Consider the following 16,542-nt stretch of genomic DNA (forward strand, 5'->3'; position numbering starts at 1 on the left):
AGTCCTGAGGTGCTTGGCTCATCGTGAGCACAGGACACGGTGACTTCAGGAATAGCAGAGGGGTCAGAAGTGCCTTGGTCAGCCTGAGGAGAGGAGGCGGTCGCCAGGTGAGCTGGAGGAGAGTACGACTGAAAAGTTGCAGCTGTGATGTACCGGGGTCTGGATGGTCAGTGACTTGTGAGGGTGCACACTCCTCAAAAATGTCAGGATTGTGGACTGGAAACCGGCTTGAATGTTTCTGGGTGTTGCAGCCGCCGGCAGAGCAGTCTTCACGATACCTGGAATATCATATATCATTGTTTAGGCAGAATTCATCTTCATCCAGGCATCGCTTGCAGTGTTCACCACTGGCAGAAGTTTATGGCTGCAGCGGGGAGGGAAGGTAAGTAAGCAGGATCCCCTTTTCTTTGCGAAAGTTGATAGTTTCACTGAAAAAAATGTGAACAGTGGTTATCTAGCAAAAGCAAAACCTTCTTCTCTGGGCTGACCTTTGTGTGTTTTGCACAGGAGGAAGTCTTCCTCTTGCATCCACCCTGAGGCATTAACCACTTCCAGCACTCCCTGATGGCCCACTCTGAATGAAGTATTCCTCGTAACGTTTTACAGGGATAACACAAAGACACACTGGTTGCACAGTACATGCTGATGACTCAACCACACCTCTCTCACCTGATGCCATACAGCACCCACCTGCTTGAAACCACGTTGTGCAACAACACGACTGTTGTCATACCAGTTTCTTCTACATTCCATATGTCGCTGCTATCAGAGTTGTGTCTTTTAATGACCTGTCCAAAGCTGTTTCAGAAACATTTGCGTGTCGTGGCTCGTGCAAGGCTCACTGCCTCTGCACTCCTCACTGATAGGCGGGGGCTCTGCCATCTGCTTCTCATCCCATGTTTGTGGGTGTTTGATATTATATGCTACTGCAAGTTGATAAGCAAACATTCTGACCTAAAAGAAAGAAGAATAACAATTTAGCACATCAAGTTTTTCAATTCGTCAGGCATCTATGCTAACCTGTCATATTCTTACCTCACGTTGAGTCAGTCCATCATATAGGTCTGCTGCCTGAGTTAAACAGTCAGTCAACACTTTCTCGTGTGCCTGCTGCTGCTGCAACCTACATTGGGAACTGGATCCTTGGTTTCTCAACTTCTGCAATGATTTGCAGTATCTGCAGTGTAACATGACAGATGCCATGTTCCTTCGTCACTGATCTGATTGACTTGCCCTTCTTTGAATCCTCATGAGATGCTGTTTTTTTTTGTTTTTTTTAAATCAGTGGGCACACTGCTCTCAGTCTTTCTTTTCCGCTGCCTCAGCATAAGAATGAATATTGTTAGTTTTCTGTGATGGTTGTAACACTTTTAAGATATATTCCAAAAACCACACCAACCCTGCCAGCCATTGTTTAGATAATTGTATTTGCATAGCAGTTGGAAATTAGCAGGGGAAAAATGCATCACATTCTGCCTAACCGACAACAGTTTAAATTACTTTAAGTTATATGATTTTATTTGCAACCGCATAAATACAAAACAGAGTCTGGTGTTGGCCAAAAATATTACTTTCTTAGCTCCAAATCTGTTTTTACTCAAAAAAATATCTGCATGCGTCTGTTTCCAGGCTTGACAACCACTATGTGAGCAGAAAGTGGTCAAACACTGAAATGATCACCAGATTCCTGTCTCATCCCTGTTTGGTGGAATTGGTGGCGTTACAACTTCCTCCCCATGTTCCCATAATGCTTACAGTGAAAGCCTTCAACGTGCTGTCGGATGGTTATTGTCAGGAATGCTGCAACGGTAAACCTCAGCAGCCACCGCAAACAAGGCAGAGTCCAAGCAGCTGTGGAAAGTCTGGGAGGGCTGAGCCTGTCATGCTCTCAGACTGAGTCACAGCCCTGCCCTGCCAGGACAAGTGGCCCCCTGAACGTTTACGTGAAACAACAGTAATTAAGAGTCAGATACGGTTTGTTAGAGTTCAAACAGGTCGGATCGAATAGAAAAGAATAGAATCTCTTTGTCTGGAAATATGCGTAGGGAAAGCCCAGAGAGTGATGTTGTCCTTTTGTTAAAACTGTTTAAATGACAATTTGAACATTTATTTTGGGGTCCATTTTTGTCTTTTCGTTCTCTGTTGCGTATGTTGTAAACATTTTCATTTGCAAAAACGTATGCACATTTATACTGATTGAAAGCGATTGAATGTTGTATGAAAGCAGGTTAAAAAAATGTTCGTTTCAACTCGTCTCAACAAGGAATCAGGCCCCCAGCTGCACTTCTTCAGAGATGTAGGCCTCAGAAAAGCTATTTTTCCCCGCGACAGATACTTTGACAGTGGGTTAATCATGCTTTTTATTGAGAGGCTGTAGGATTCTGACTGCCACGGGCCTTTGCATCGACCTGGGTCTCATTTTCTTATTTATTTTGCTTGTTAATAATCTCCAGTAGGTTCAACCGCGCTGAAATGGGGACATCACAGCTGGGGAATGCTACAGAGAGGCAGTAGTGCAGAGCCTGTACAACATGTCTTGGTGCTAAACGTTTTATCAATATATTAATAAAACCGGGGATTTTAAAATGAGCCTAATAGTTATCATTTCGCTGTATTGTAGTGAATCTCAATGACGCACAGGGGCGGCGCAGTGTTGAAATCCGATCTTGTCTGAAAACGAAAGTAGTTATTAGATCCCACACTGAGGAGGCGCAGGTTGTCCATTAAAACGAGTCATGTAGGACTCCCAGGTCTCAGTTTTTGAGTCCAGTCTTTGTTTTCCGTCGTGTTCCAGTCCTATCTAAGCCTGTCTGCCTGACATGTCGTCGTGCTGCCTCTCGGCTCAGGCAAGGTTCTGCACATCGGGAGGCCTTCGTCTCTTCCTTGCCGTCGCCTTTTTGTCGTTTTGTGTCGGTAAGTTCCGTGTCTTGTTTTTTATTTATTCTTTTTTTATTGTGGCTTTTGATTAGTCTTTTTTTTGTCTTCACTTCCCATATTGCTTCGGAAATATCCTTTCATATTCTAAAAAAACGAAGACTGGTCTTCAGTATGGCCAGGCCCCGATTTGCGTTTAAGGCTTGAAAAGCGTTGAAAACGTTGCATTCACGAACAGAAAATGATTATTGAATATTATATGTTAGATATGTAGATATAAAAGTTTATGATTGTGATACATCGAAGAAAATGTCAGATTCTGATCCTCGGAGCTCGCCTTAGAGGCATTAGCAGGTTTTTAGGATTCACATATGTCCCAATTTTTATGAAGGGAGCCAGGGAGTCAGTTTCGTCATCGCGTCAAAAGCAGTTCCCTTCCTGCTTTTGACTGTAACTGTAACTGCGGTGAACTTGTGAAATTTCTTGTTAAAATGTATTTCAGAGAATTCAAAGATGATTTTTGTCGTGAGCTTGTACTAAAATCGAACGATGAAGAGTTGAACTGATTAAATACTGACGTGAACCTCAATATTTTTCTTCTTCTAATCCGCGAACGCACCATGCAAACTTGACATTTAATGTGTTTCGGTAATACACTTCAGCTTTTTGATAAGCTATTGGTTTGGAAAATAGAGTAGCTGCTCCAAATAATCTGAGTTGGTCAGCAATAGATTGGAGCAATTTACCTTGGTGTGTGGCCAGAAGTGTACCATTTGTGAAACTAATGTTGCATGAATGGAAAGCTAATTTCGTGCGTAAAATGACAAATACTGCTGACCCATAACCTTTAACTCTGGGTTAAGTACTCTTCTTCAGGCTCTTCTTGAGCTTCTTTGTTTCTAAGTATAAGAGATGGAGAAAAGCACCTTTAAAACCTTTGAACCTGATCTGCAAAAAAGTGTTCTGGCAAACCTCCATAGGCGTGTTTTGCGTGTTTATTCCATGTTTTCATCGAGAGTCGCTGTGACGTGGTCGGTTTGAATAGCTCCACCCGTTTCACTATAGTTACAGCCCAAGTACGAGCACGTTAGGAATGCCCCATTTAAGCTCCGCACTATGTGTTAAGCGGGAAGTTACTAAAAACATGTTATATCGGCACTTGAACTTAATCATGACTCATTTTTTGGCATTTCTCTGAGGAGACGCTGTGTTAAAGCAGAGTCACAAATAATTGAACTGGGCCTAATAATACTGGAAGTGTTATGTAACAGCGCTGCTGCTCCAGTTCCTGCAATACTGCAAAAACTGTTGTCATGGACACGTGCCTCTGCCAGGATCCCAGCTGGGGTTGTGCTTGGTCATTAACAATATTTAGGGAAGGGGGGGGGGGGGGACATCAAAGTGACATCCACATGAAATTAGTCAGTTTCATGATGTAAGAGTATGTTTTATTGCTAGTTTTTTTTTTGTAATTATCATTTTATATTACTGCTGCTACCTATGATTACTGACACAATCGTGCTTAAAGGCATGCTAATAGGGATATTCCTAAATGTGCAATTTTTTTTCTTATTCTACTATTTGGGCCATTTTTGGATGTTTTGAACTGTTTGAAATGTTTGAACCACTGCCAACACATCTGTATGTGCCAGGATGAATGTTTGCCCACACACAAACTAGAACTCTTGTCATACAGCCACACACCTGATTCAAATGAATGGCTCCTTATCAGGCCACTGCAGAGCTTGATGATGAGCTGATCATTTGAATCAGGTTTGGAGAAGTGGTTTGGTGGAGAAGGGAAACATCGAAAACATGCAGGGCAGTGGGTACAAGAAACACTGTTATTCAGTAAGATCAAGACGACTGTCTCATGAGCTGGGCAGATCTCTGGAGTTTACAAATTCTTGTAAACTCTATTTTGCGTGTGTCTTTGTACTTTTATGCACAGTTATAGTTGAAACCTTCATAGGAAAAATAATTCTCCACTTTGATGCAGCCAGTGTCCTGCAGAGATGTGTAAAATGGAAACTGTCAGTCTGCTCATCTCCTGTCTGCTGGTATTTTTCCACTCACCTGTCTCTGCTTCACTCTGCCAGTCAGCTGGGCCCCACTCATCAGGCCAACTCCCTACACCTGTGGCAGCACCTGCCTCTGCATTTAAGCCTGCTCCTGCCATCTCCTCAGTGCCAGATTGTCCTATGCCAGACTTTCCAGCGGTCATTTCCAGACTGATCACCCTGTCCCTGACCTGTCGGCTTTGTCTCTGCCCTGGATGTTACCTCAGTCTTCTGTCTCAGACCACGAGTTCTGCCTCAGACCACGAGTTCTGCCTGTTCCCTCCTGGGTTTTTTATTCGTCCACTCGGCTCTGCGGCTACACAGCTCTTTACTGGACCTATTATTGGCCTTTCCTTCTGTCAGCGACACCCGTCTTGCTCCATCTCAGAAATCACAGAGGATTGCTGTGAGCCAAGACTTTTCCCCAGCTGCTGTATAAACTTTATCTCCCTACCGTGTTGAATAAAAGTCATTACCAACTTACTACCTGTCTGCCTGTGCTGCGTTTGGGTTCAAACCCGTGAAAGATGCAGCCTATTAGCAGACATGTTGCAAGCTTATGTTGGCCCAACAGAAAGCTGCAAGGTAGGGTCCTGTTAAACTGTGCGTCCAAATCAGACTCCTTTTATTTAAAAAAAGGAAAAAAAAGATTGGAAATGACACCACTAGCAAATATATATATATGTGTTGTTATAAAGATTTTACATGAGCATTACCAATTTCTTTCTCTCTCTCTTAATAGGGGGACTAGCTCTGACCAGGAGCTTGTTCAAAACTTATTAAACTGTGAGTGAAAACCAAATGATAGCCTGAAAATAACAAAACAATAAAACTACTAACTCTACAAATAATGTCAAGTGCTCGGGTGACAACTTTTGGGGCATTTAGCTATGATTGTCATGGTTAGGGAGGGTAGCTAAATATCTTATGCGTTTCCTCTCAAAAAATAATTTGATCACTCATCACTTTCATCCCTACTTTGGAGCAGAAAATGCTTTGTAATGATGCGCAGCTTTAAAAACAACATTTTGCTTAAAGGAAGCAGCTCCAGTCATCAAGATACACAATGCAAGTCAGCAGTTTAGCTAGCCACTCTCTGCCTCTGCTCTTTGAGCTAAATGCTAATGCTAGCTTGCCAACATGCTCCTATTGTGGTGAAAGCTTCTATGGCACACAAAGTTTCTGTTGTTAGCATGTTAACACTTGCTAATAAGTGTTAAACACAAAGTTTAGCTGAGAGTGATAGCGGTAGCTATCATTTAGTTTGCAACGGTTCCATATTTTCCCTCAGTGACAGTTCTGTTGGGTAAGGTAATTCATTCTCTGGTTGTGGATGGGCCCACTGAAAACATTCTAATTAATTCAGACAGATGTATTGATTATATATTTTCCTTTTTACTTTAGCTTCAGCCGATGGATCACAACGAATAACCGCCTCTGTGGGTGAAACTGTCATCCTGCCCTGCAGTACACCTCTCAGCAATGACATCCCCGCTGTGGAGTGGTCGAAGAAAGGACTCTCTCCAGAGGTCATTTTCCTTTACCGTGACGGCTGTGAGACCTTTGAGATGAAGAATAAAGACTTCCAGTATAGAACTAATCTCATCATGAACGAACTGAAAAACGGGAACATCTCACTGAGGATTTCCAACTTGAAGCTATCCGATTCGGGGACGTACCAGTGCATGAGCCTGTTGGGGAAACGGGTCGTTAAAACTCTGGAACTTGTTGTCGGTATGTCCCATCACACTTAATGGTTGTCTATATATTGAATGCAGGTTGCAGATGACTGTGTAGGTGCAAAGCAATATATGACGGTATCATTGGCATAAAAGTGAAAATCTACATTAGAAACATTTTGATCAAGACTGTGGATATATGCAGTAAATAGGAATGGTCCCAGGATTGACCTCAGGGGAACACTGTTAGTTGCACCAAGCAGGCCAGAGGTGAAACATTCTGTTTGCACACATCTCAACCTCGCAGGTTGTTGTTTAGAGATTCAATAAATTATTTTCCTATTTTTAGGGCTGCTGTGGTTGTAAAGCATTTTTCCAAAACCAGACTGACGATCAGATAAAGTATTATTGAGTAGACAAACTTAAAACTTTAACCAAAATGAACAGTTTGAAAACTTCTGATGTACTGAAAATCTGATGTACCTATGAAACAGTCACAGCTTTGTTTCAGGGCTATTGAGTAAATTCAGATGTGTAGAATTCAGTACCACCTGGTGACTTGATGTCTCAATGGGTAATTGAACTCGGTAAAGAAGAAGACACTTAGTCATCTCACCCAGACACCCCCAAACACCACATTTCTTCAGGCCAGACAGATGCCATCACACAAAAATGATCACAAACGTTGATTTTTATTGTATTATATTATATATGATATTGTATTTTCATCTCAAGAAGTTATTAAAAAGGTGAAGTTTTAACATAGCAGTGATTATAACCGTCTTTGGTCACTGATTTTAAGAGCAGCACATAATCAGTATGTCGGTTTGATAGTTCTATTTTTGCATGCACATCTCACATTAGGCTGCAACCCACATCAGGGAGGGGCTGTTGTGGTTCCTAATGTGGGTGGGGGTGTTGGTAAAGCAGTGATAACTGAGGTTCATGACTGTGGTACAGGGTGAGACTGTAGACATGTGGCAAGGGAAGCTGCGTGTTAGGTGGGATTTGTGAGGGTTTTTCATTTTTACTTCGCTTCAAATTTAGGGTAGTGTCCTTCAACGATCTATCATTTCAATTTTGAACAATTGAATGCAATATCGGTTTATGTTTTTCGTCAACCCAGCAAGAAAAACATGTTTTCTCGTGTTTTAAACTGGATAGATTTTTTTTCCCGGTCTGATGTGTACAACCGTGAACACACAGCAGTGAGCACAACCAGTGAAGTGGCATCACAACCGGAGTCAGACTGGGGCTAAAAGATTTTTCTTGGTAAAGTGCGGTATATCACAAAACGAGACATTGCACACATTTGCAAAACCAGAATCACCTGTTTTCCTCTTCGAATGACCTCACTGGGGCCTTTTAATCAAATAAGAACATTAGAGTGCAAAATATAAAGCCAAACATCTGTGATTTGAATTTAAGAGATCATCGAGTAAAACGATCTCATCAACACGTGTTTAAAAAAAAAAAAGTGTCATCTAGGTGAAACGGTGACATGAATGAAGGGTAGGGGACAGGATAGAACAGGACTTTCCATGAAAGTCAGCCTGAAGGGAGAATGACAGAATAAAAGAGTTTTAAAGATTAGGAATCAGACTGATTGATTAACTCCACTAGCTGTGAGGTAGGGTTAGCAGCCAATTATTTCAAATGCCTCCCTCCCTCAACCCAATGAAAAAATATGAATGAGAAGAACAATGAGCAGGAAAAGATCATTTGTATGCCAATCGATATTCGAATGTCACAATAAGCCCTCCTAAAATGCCATATTGGCTTTTTAAGAATTCCTTAGGTTAATTCAACCTGCATGATATGTTGGGGAAAAATCCTCAAGGTAAAAGCAGCTCTTTAACAGCTTAAATCTGTTACAAAGCTCAGTTGGTATGTTCTGTTGAGGCGTTGTCCTCAGTGATATGAAAAATGTGTTCCGCACAAATCCTGACAGAACTATTGGAACCATGTCTTTGCAGGCGATGTGTCTGAGCCGAAGCTCCAGTTTGTTCAGAGTGACGGTGATAGCGTGACCCTACAGTGCGAGGCAGCATGCGGGTCCCCAGAGTCTGAGATCGTGTTCCTTGATGACCAAGAGATCGAGATCAGTGCTGAAAAGCCACACAGAGATGTGAATGGGGGGAAATGCTGCACCATCAAAAGGAGAGCCATCTTGCAGAATGCCATCAAGAGGTCTCATTTCAGTTTCTTACTCAGTATTAAAACTTTAAAGATTTATCCGTCTCTCTCTGCTCTTCCTGAGCTCCTATTTCCATGTAGGCAAACAAAATCTTTTCACAGTGATCAGTGCGCATGCTGTCATATTTTCTTTGAGAATACCAACAACTCAAACATGCAGTTGTGTCTTTTCATCACAGGGTTACCTGCAAAGTGTACCAGAAGCAGACCAGCCAGACCAGGGAAACGGAGATCTTTATTCCAGGTACATTTGAGCTTGGATTACCTATAACATGTATTGATGTTCATGCTTTAACTGTTCCTGCTAGTCTGTTAAACACTGTTATTCGGTTTTCTTTGTTCTTCATGTAAATCAACAATAGTGTCACAGTTACAGGTGTTGTTTCTCTCATTGTTGGTAAGCTGTTTTTTACGATTATAGTCGTATTTTCTAAATGTAAAGAAATGATTTTGTCAAGTATTTTGATTGTTAATGGATTACTCTGTAATAGTATTTAATGACGAGTGTAATTAGAAATTCAGCAAGCCGATGTGAGAGATGTGCGGTCCGGGATGAAAGCGATCACAGCTCTTAAGGTTGAAGGGAGAACAGGAATGGAAGTAAAAAAACAAACATATGTGAGTCGCACCGAACTATAAGTAGCATTTATTTAGAAATTTATTGCACAAAATCCAAGACCTGCTTTTCAATGAACTCACGGAGACTGTTGACTTTGGCCTTTAAGTCTGCTGGCAGTTTCCATGCTCTGGTAGAGAAGCAGTAACACCAAGAAGGCCCGCCTGCAAAGTCATTTATATTCCTCTACTTGGCAAGTAACAGGGGGCGGAGACGTAACTGCACCGTTGACAAGCCTCTCCCTCCAGTACGTTGTTCAAGTACCCACCTGTGGACTCGTTCCTCCAGCTCTGGCCATCTTGCTTTCAGCCCGCGATTAGCTTCCTTTGTTTTCTTCATTGCAGTTAGATTAACCTCTGCTTTTCGCCAGTCCCTCACTCCAAACTTTCTTTCTGCTCCTTGTTCCGCTGCATATTTCACTACCTGCAGTTTGTAATCTGCAGAACAGGATTTTCTGTCTCAGTTGTCTTTAATGTCAATGTTTCAGTTAATATTTTCAGTGGTACAGGAGCAGCATATAGTCACAAGCCTAGAGTGTCCTCAAGTGTTCTCATTGGTTCATGTCTGTCAGTATGAATTAACATTTAAAAACCTGTTAAATTATATATATTTTGATATATAAGTCGCACCAGACTAAGTGTGACTTATAGTCCGGAAAATACGGTACATCTAAAGCGTCCTGTTATCTCCAGAAATACTCAGATGACTCCAGATAGCAGGGTGTTCACGGACAACAGACTGAACTGGAAATGCAGCATAGAGGAAGTTTACAAAAAGGGACAGAATAGAATAGAATATAAAAATACTTTATTCATTCCCCAGTGGGGGAAATTCAAAGATTAGAATAAGTTCAGAATAGAAGTCAGAATGCCGTCAATGTCTGCACCAAGGCGCTGCGTATCTCCTAGGAGTCTGTGGTGGAGAATGCAGTGTACTTTGCAGCCACCTGTTGGAGCAGCAAAGGAACTGAACAAGCTGATAAAGGAGGCCGGCTCTGTGCTGGGCACTGATCTGCAGCCTATAGAGCTGCTGAGTATAAAGGACAGTTGTCCACACCTGCTGTACACAACAACTTTTAGAGAACAGAATGTGTTCATGCAGGAGATATTTTCTGCCAGCAGCAATAACCACATAAAATGACAAAAATGACAGCTCACGGCTGATAATTTTCAACTAATTACAGATGGAGAAAAAATAAGTACAGCAACATTTATATTATACCTGTTCTAAAATTGACATGTTGGTGTTGTGTTTTTTTCTTTGAATCATTTCAGTTGGTTGCTTCAGGTGCTCTTGTACTGCCTGGATTGTAGCCGCAGTTATTTTGACGCTTGCAATATGTGGCATTGCTTTTGCAGTTTGTCTTTCATGCAAGATCTTTGTCTACAATGGTAAGTCTGCAACAGTTAGTCTGCAACAGTTGTACACAAAGCAGGAGAGGGCATTTTGTTTTGTTATCAAAAGTTGTTTTTCCTGATTAATTGGCTAATTTGGTGAAAATGTCAATCTTACCACCATTTGTTATACAATAACATGACACCTTAAAATGTGTTCTTTTCAGAGGAGAAAAAGAAGCCTCAAAATGGCTCCGGTCACACAGAACACTGAATATTACAAATGCATATGTTGCTCCCTACAACTTGTTAACCTTAACCTAAAAAATGCTCTTATCCAAAAGCTTGCTGTCAATACAGATGCCTATAAATTTTCCTTTGATTTGCAGAGTGTACCAGGCGTACGTCCAAATCGCCTGATTTACGCATATCAGGTAAGATCTGCTCGTGGTGTTACAGAATCTCCTGATTCCTGCTGTTTACAGATTGACAGATTTGCTACATTTAAGTACTTAAAAAAAAAAAAAAGATGTTGAATTTCAGAGAATGCCTGTCAAAATGGAAGATTATCACATCATCGTGTTGGTTGTTATTTGATTTCACATCACATAGGACAAAAAAAAAAAAAAAGACTCAGATTTAAGAGGCCTTTAACCACTGTCGGCCCTTTCAGTAGAAAAAAAGTGATTGTAGTAGGCATCCAAGCTAAGAAACTTGCTCAATAGTGGATTGAAAGAGCTTTGTGCAGGGCTGGCCCCTGGCCAAACTGGGGCCCAAAGCAGAATTTTATTTTGAGCCCCCCCCCCAAAGTCATCAATGAGATCATCTTATGACAGCTGCTGTGCCACTTCTGAGTTGATGCTTATGATAGCCAGGCCACTCAAGCGTTTGTGCGCCATTGGTGAGCTTCAGTTTTGAAAAGCTTCGCTCAGCAGAGGAAACTGTAACAATGCAATGCAGAGGGCAATCCATAGATTTGGATACAGCTCCTGCAAACAATTTTCATTGAGAAATGACAACATCTCCAGAGCAGTTGTTTGTGTTGGCAGTTCATGATTTCCTAGGCTATCTCTGCACCATCAATATCAGACTCTCCCTATGCAGTCACTCAGTGGGTCTACATGATGAGATTAACTCTATTATAGCTATTTGGATTGTGCTCCTTATCTGAGCAAGGGTAATTATCCTTTGTTACATGGCAGTGAATGAATCGAATCACTGGCACAAAGAATGCAATACCGCAGTAGATAAGTGGCGCTGTACCCATTTCAACTATTGCTAATAGAGCCATTTCCAGTTGACGTCTTCACCACCACCAACAAAACTAAGGCATTCGAGAAAGATGGTGAACGAAGAGCAAGATGAAGCTACGTCCCTCTACATTTGTGATGAGCTGGTTATGGCACAAACGCAATGCACAACAACGCATTCTCCATCGCGTTGTTTGTTTCTTTCTGACAGTGGCGACAACAACAGTAATATCGTCTCCTTCGACATCCGGGTGACGATCCCGGGAAAAAATCTCGAGCATGCGCAGAACCCTCGATCCAATCCACTGTCGTCTCCAGGCACGTTAAGTGGGCAAACAGATCGAGTTATCCCGGGGTCTTAATTTGATCGCAAGTAACCTGATCCGATTCGATTTCTTGTTGGATTAAGCTTGTTACATGAGCTGAATAACTCGATCTTATTGTAATTTAGCCATTAATCCGATCCGATTGCCCGCATGTAACCGCACTGAATGTCTTCTCCACCTTGGTGCAGTGTTTCTGCAAGGTGTCTTTGGGCATCCCTTGAAGCTGTCTGAAATGAAGCTGCATATCAAATTTCTCCTTCACCTCAGTAAATGTCTCAAATCTGTCTTACAGTCAGTGGGTTTACATGATTAGATTAACTCGATTATAGCTATAGTTGGGTTATGATCCTTATCTGAGTAAGGATAATTATCCTTTGTTACATGGTGGTGAATGAATTGAATCACTGGCACAAAGCATGTAATACCACAGTAGATAAGACGCTGTACCCATCTTAACTATCGCTAATAGAGCCACTTCCGGTTTACGTCTTCACCACCAACAACAACAAAACTAAGGCATTCGAGAAAAATGGCGAACGAAGAGCAAGATGAAGCTACGTCTCTCTACATTTGTGATGAGCTGGTTATGGCACAAACGCCATGCACAACAACGCATTCTCCATCGCGTTGTTTGTTTGTTTCTGACAGCTGCGACAACAACAGTAATATCGTCTCCTTCAACATCTGGGTGACGATCGCGGGAAAAAATCTCGAGAATGCGCAGAACGTTCCATTGTAGGTCAAATAAAGGATTTCTTATTTTATCTAATCGTTTATAACTGTTATGAATTAAATTCACCAAGAGATGGCGACATATTACCTCCATAAAAATAGCCCAAAACTTCTATTGATAGCATAGATTGATAGGCAATAAACCTGAGCTAACATACGACCACCAACTGGTCATTTAACCACTCCTTTTTCAACAGAGGTGAATGTATATTTATTTAACAAGACATTCAATAAATGATAATCAGGGCCGCTGGAAATTTTTATCTCCAGTCCACATCTAGACACAATCATCCTCTCTTCTGTCTCACGATTAGCAGGCTAGCAGCTGGGGTGTTTATGCCACAAAGTTTCTTTTTATTTCAACAAAATACCCACCTTCAAGTGAAGCACGAGCCTCATCTTGTTTAGACCTTTTTTTTTATGTTAACACTTGCTAACAAGAGAAACTTTGTGTGCCATAGAAGCTTTCACCACAATATGAGCATGTTGGCAAGCGACCCCATGATATAGACTCATAATTATAACTGGGATTTCATGAACTTAAATTTGATTTAGAGCCACAGAAAGACTGCTGCTGATGGTCCAATGGTGGTGGACGGCAGGGCTTAAAGCACAAAAATTCAGGAAATTTTATAGAGTTTATATAGCCACGGTCGGCCTATGAGGACTATAAAAATGTAGAAACGCTTTGAATGTGTTGGTGACATAAAGGTTTCATTTTCAATGAGGCGGTTAGGAGCTCTAATTCTAAAACAAACAGCACAAGTGTTGAATTAATGTTATATTGTATTCAAAATGTTATCCCTTAATCGTAAATGTCTTTTTTTTTTTTCCTGTTTTCACATAGCGGCGGGACAGATATCGCCTCAGTCAGGACAGTCACCTGGTCATGGTCAAACTTGTAGGAACCAGGCTAACAATGTTGTAAATGCTGAGTTGCAGAGAGAAATTGAAAAACTGAGGTCGATCCTGTCTGAGAGAGAACAGACGATCTACCATCTAACTGCAAGAGTTGAGCTCCTGCCTAAACAGAATCCTGTCTTGCAGCGCAGCCAGTCTATGAATGAGTCCAAATCTTATGCTTCATCAACAAGGAACCTTCCAAAACATGACAACTTACCAAAGACAGAAGAATCTACACCAGCCATTTCAAGACAAAACCAGACACCTGGTCGAATCATAAGAAAAGACGGTGATGGGAGTGCTCCTGTTCTTCAGATAGGTGCTGCTCCAGGTGCTGCTCCAGGTGCTGCTCCAGGTGCTGCTCCAGGTGCTGCTCCAGGTGCTGCTCCAGGTGCTGCTCCAGGTGCTGCTCCAGGTGCTGCCCCAGGTGCTGCTCCAGGTGCTGCTCCAGGTGCTGCTCCTGGTGGTTCATCCAGCTTTCCTTCTGCTGCTGCTGCAAAGGGAACCGGTTTTGTCCGTTCTAAGAGTATCTCTCTGCCCCAGCTTTCTACAAAGCCTCAGCGTAGAAGCAGCATATCTGGGAACCGCTTCAGTATTCTGGGAAATTTATCAGAAGAATCTGAGCAGCTGATCAAATGAGAAGTGCCGACTAAAATGGGATAAGATGATTTTATACATCTTTCACATATTCAACACAATAACTAAAGAGGATTATTCTCAACGATCATTGGAGGGGACTTTTGGTGGTTCCTAAAAAGGTTTGCATCATAGATGTAAAGTGCACTTAAACTGTGTTTCTGGTGCTTGAACTTTCATCCGTACAACGATTTTCTACACCTGCTTAACACAACTGAGGCTCACACGGCTGCAGGCTGGAGCCTATCACAGCTGCTTTTGGGCGGGAGGCAGGGTACACCCTGGACAGGTCATCAGTCCATAAAAGGGCCTCACGGAGACAAACAACCATGCACACTCACACTCACTCCTAGGGTCAATTTAGAGTCCCCAATTAATCTAACATGCATGTTTTTGGGTGGTGGGAGGAAGCTGGAGTATCCGGAGAGAACCCATACCTACATGGGAAAAACATTCTCTCTGGGTACCACTCGCCCAATGACGGCTGGGATAGGCTCCAGGCCCCCTGCAAAAAAGGGCGGGGTAACTGTTGTACAGCATTAAAAGTATTGCATTAAGTTAAAATTGATAAATGAATGTAAACCAGTGTTTAGTGCTGAATTTGAACTGTTTTCAGTGTGTTCTGTATAGAACCTAAAACAAGACTGGAGAGTGCTAGATAAGTACGAACTATTTAAATATATGGTGACGTGTTGAGATTAGCTTCACATTCAAAAATGACCGGATTGTCAGATTCATTGATCAGCTAATTGATTTGCCACGTCAGACATAACAGTATTTGTATTTAAACTTTTCAGATTGCAACAGATTTAATATAACACACTTTTAGGAACACAGTTTTTGATACAGACAAAAAGTAAGTATATGTCATGTAAGGGTACAAAAGGGAATAATAAGTGCTGTTTATCCATATTTAATCAAAAAGAAATACTAAACAATTATAAACTTTTTTTATACTAAAAGTACTTTTTGTACGCTCGACTACAGATGTTATTGTTTTGATACTAATTGTTATTTAGTGCTGTTATGTTAGTGTTTGTCAAAGATGTTATTTTTCTGACGTTTCATACCAAGATTTGGTGAATTTTGTATTGTGGCTTCTTACTGTAACAGTGCATTTCAACTGTTATATTATGTTGGTGTGAAGAAGATGCTCTTTTGGGAAACTTGTTAAATAGACAATGAGCACCCCCTGGTGAATAAATTGTGAAATTGTATCATTTGATGTGTCTGCGCCTCTGTTTGTATGACTGCTTCTCAAAAGGTTGAACTATTTATGAGACTTGAATATCTTTGAAGTACACTGTGTTGTGATTTAGGCTGTTTTTACATATTCAGTCCAATTCAATTCAGCAAATGTGTAATACATGTGTATTACACAATTAGTTTCCTGTGGGTTTCTTCTTTGCTTATTAACAGTTTCATGCACGAGCCTGGGCAGGTTGCCAGTGTTTCCTCTGCTAATATTTCCCATCGATATTGAAAGGTGCTCTGCAAATAAAATTTTCTTGCCCTTTGTTGTTCACATTGCTGTAAAATAGTCACTTACCCAGGAAAAGAGGAAGTGGGTATTTTATGTTTAGCTTCTGTCAAGAGAAACAAGAGAAAGAAGCACGATCCAGAGAGAGATCTGTGAATAGGATTTTAAGTGACAGAATCTTAGACTTTAGAGGGAAATGGAAACAGATGAATAAAACAAAAGTAGATGAGACTTGTTCCCCAGGGTTAAGATGAAGGTATCAGTCAGCGAAGCCTTGTTCGCACCACTGCACTCATCGTCCTCTCTGTTAGTTTGATTGCTTCTGTTTAAGTGTTTGGTGACCTCTTACACTTTCATCTCATATGTCCTATCCTGAAACATCCCATAGTTAAGCTGCTATAGGCTTAGACTGCTGGGGGACCTCATCTGTCACACCTTTCCTCCCTTTGCTCTCTT

General features: G+C 41.5%; 1 protein-coding gene across 1 annotated transcript; it reads left to right on the top strand.

Moving 5' to 3' along the window:
- The first annotated feature begins 2,524 nt into the window (after positions 1–2,524).
- LOC140282097 (uncharacterized) lies at positions 2,525–15,823 on the top strand. Its single transcript, XM_072376656.1, has 7 exons — positions 2,525–2,913; positions 6,339–6,668; positions 8,590–8,803; positions 8,989–9,053; positions 10,700–10,816; positions 11,149–11,193; positions 13,915–15,823. The coding sequence occupies exons 1-7, from the start codon at positions 2,820–2,822 to the stop codon at positions 14,607–14,609; spliced, it is 1,560 nt and encodes a 519-aa protein (XP_072232757.1). The 5' UTR covers positions 2,525–2,819; the 3' UTR covers positions 14,610–15,823.
- Positions 15,824–16,542: the final 719 nt, after the last annotated feature.

The sequence above is a fragment of the Leuresthes tenuis genome, unplaced genomic scaffold (assembly GCF_036924035.1).
Source record: "Leuresthes tenuis unplaced genomic scaffold, fLeuTen1.0.hap1 SCAF_22, whole genome shotgun sequence".
Taxonomy (NCBI): Eukaryota; Metazoa; Chordata; class Actinopteri; order Atheriniformes; family Atherinopsidae; genus Leuresthes; species Leuresthes tenuis.

What these genes read in the sequence shown, in the direction of transcription:
- LOC140282097 (XM_072376656.1), top strand. Translation starts at nt 2,820, where the DNA reads ATGTCGTCGTGCTGCCTCTCGGCTCAGGCAAGGTTCTGCACATCGGGA. An exon ending in AACTCTGGAACTTGTTGTCG is followed by an intron (nt 6,669 to 8,589) that starts GTATGTCCCATC and finishes ATGTCTTTGCAG; the next exon opens with GCGATGTGTCTGAGCCGAAG. An exon ending in TTGCAGAATGCCATCAAGAG is followed by an intron (nt 8,804 to 8,988) that starts GTCTCATTTCAG and finishes TTTTCATCACAG; the next exon opens with GGTTACCTGCAAAGTGTACC.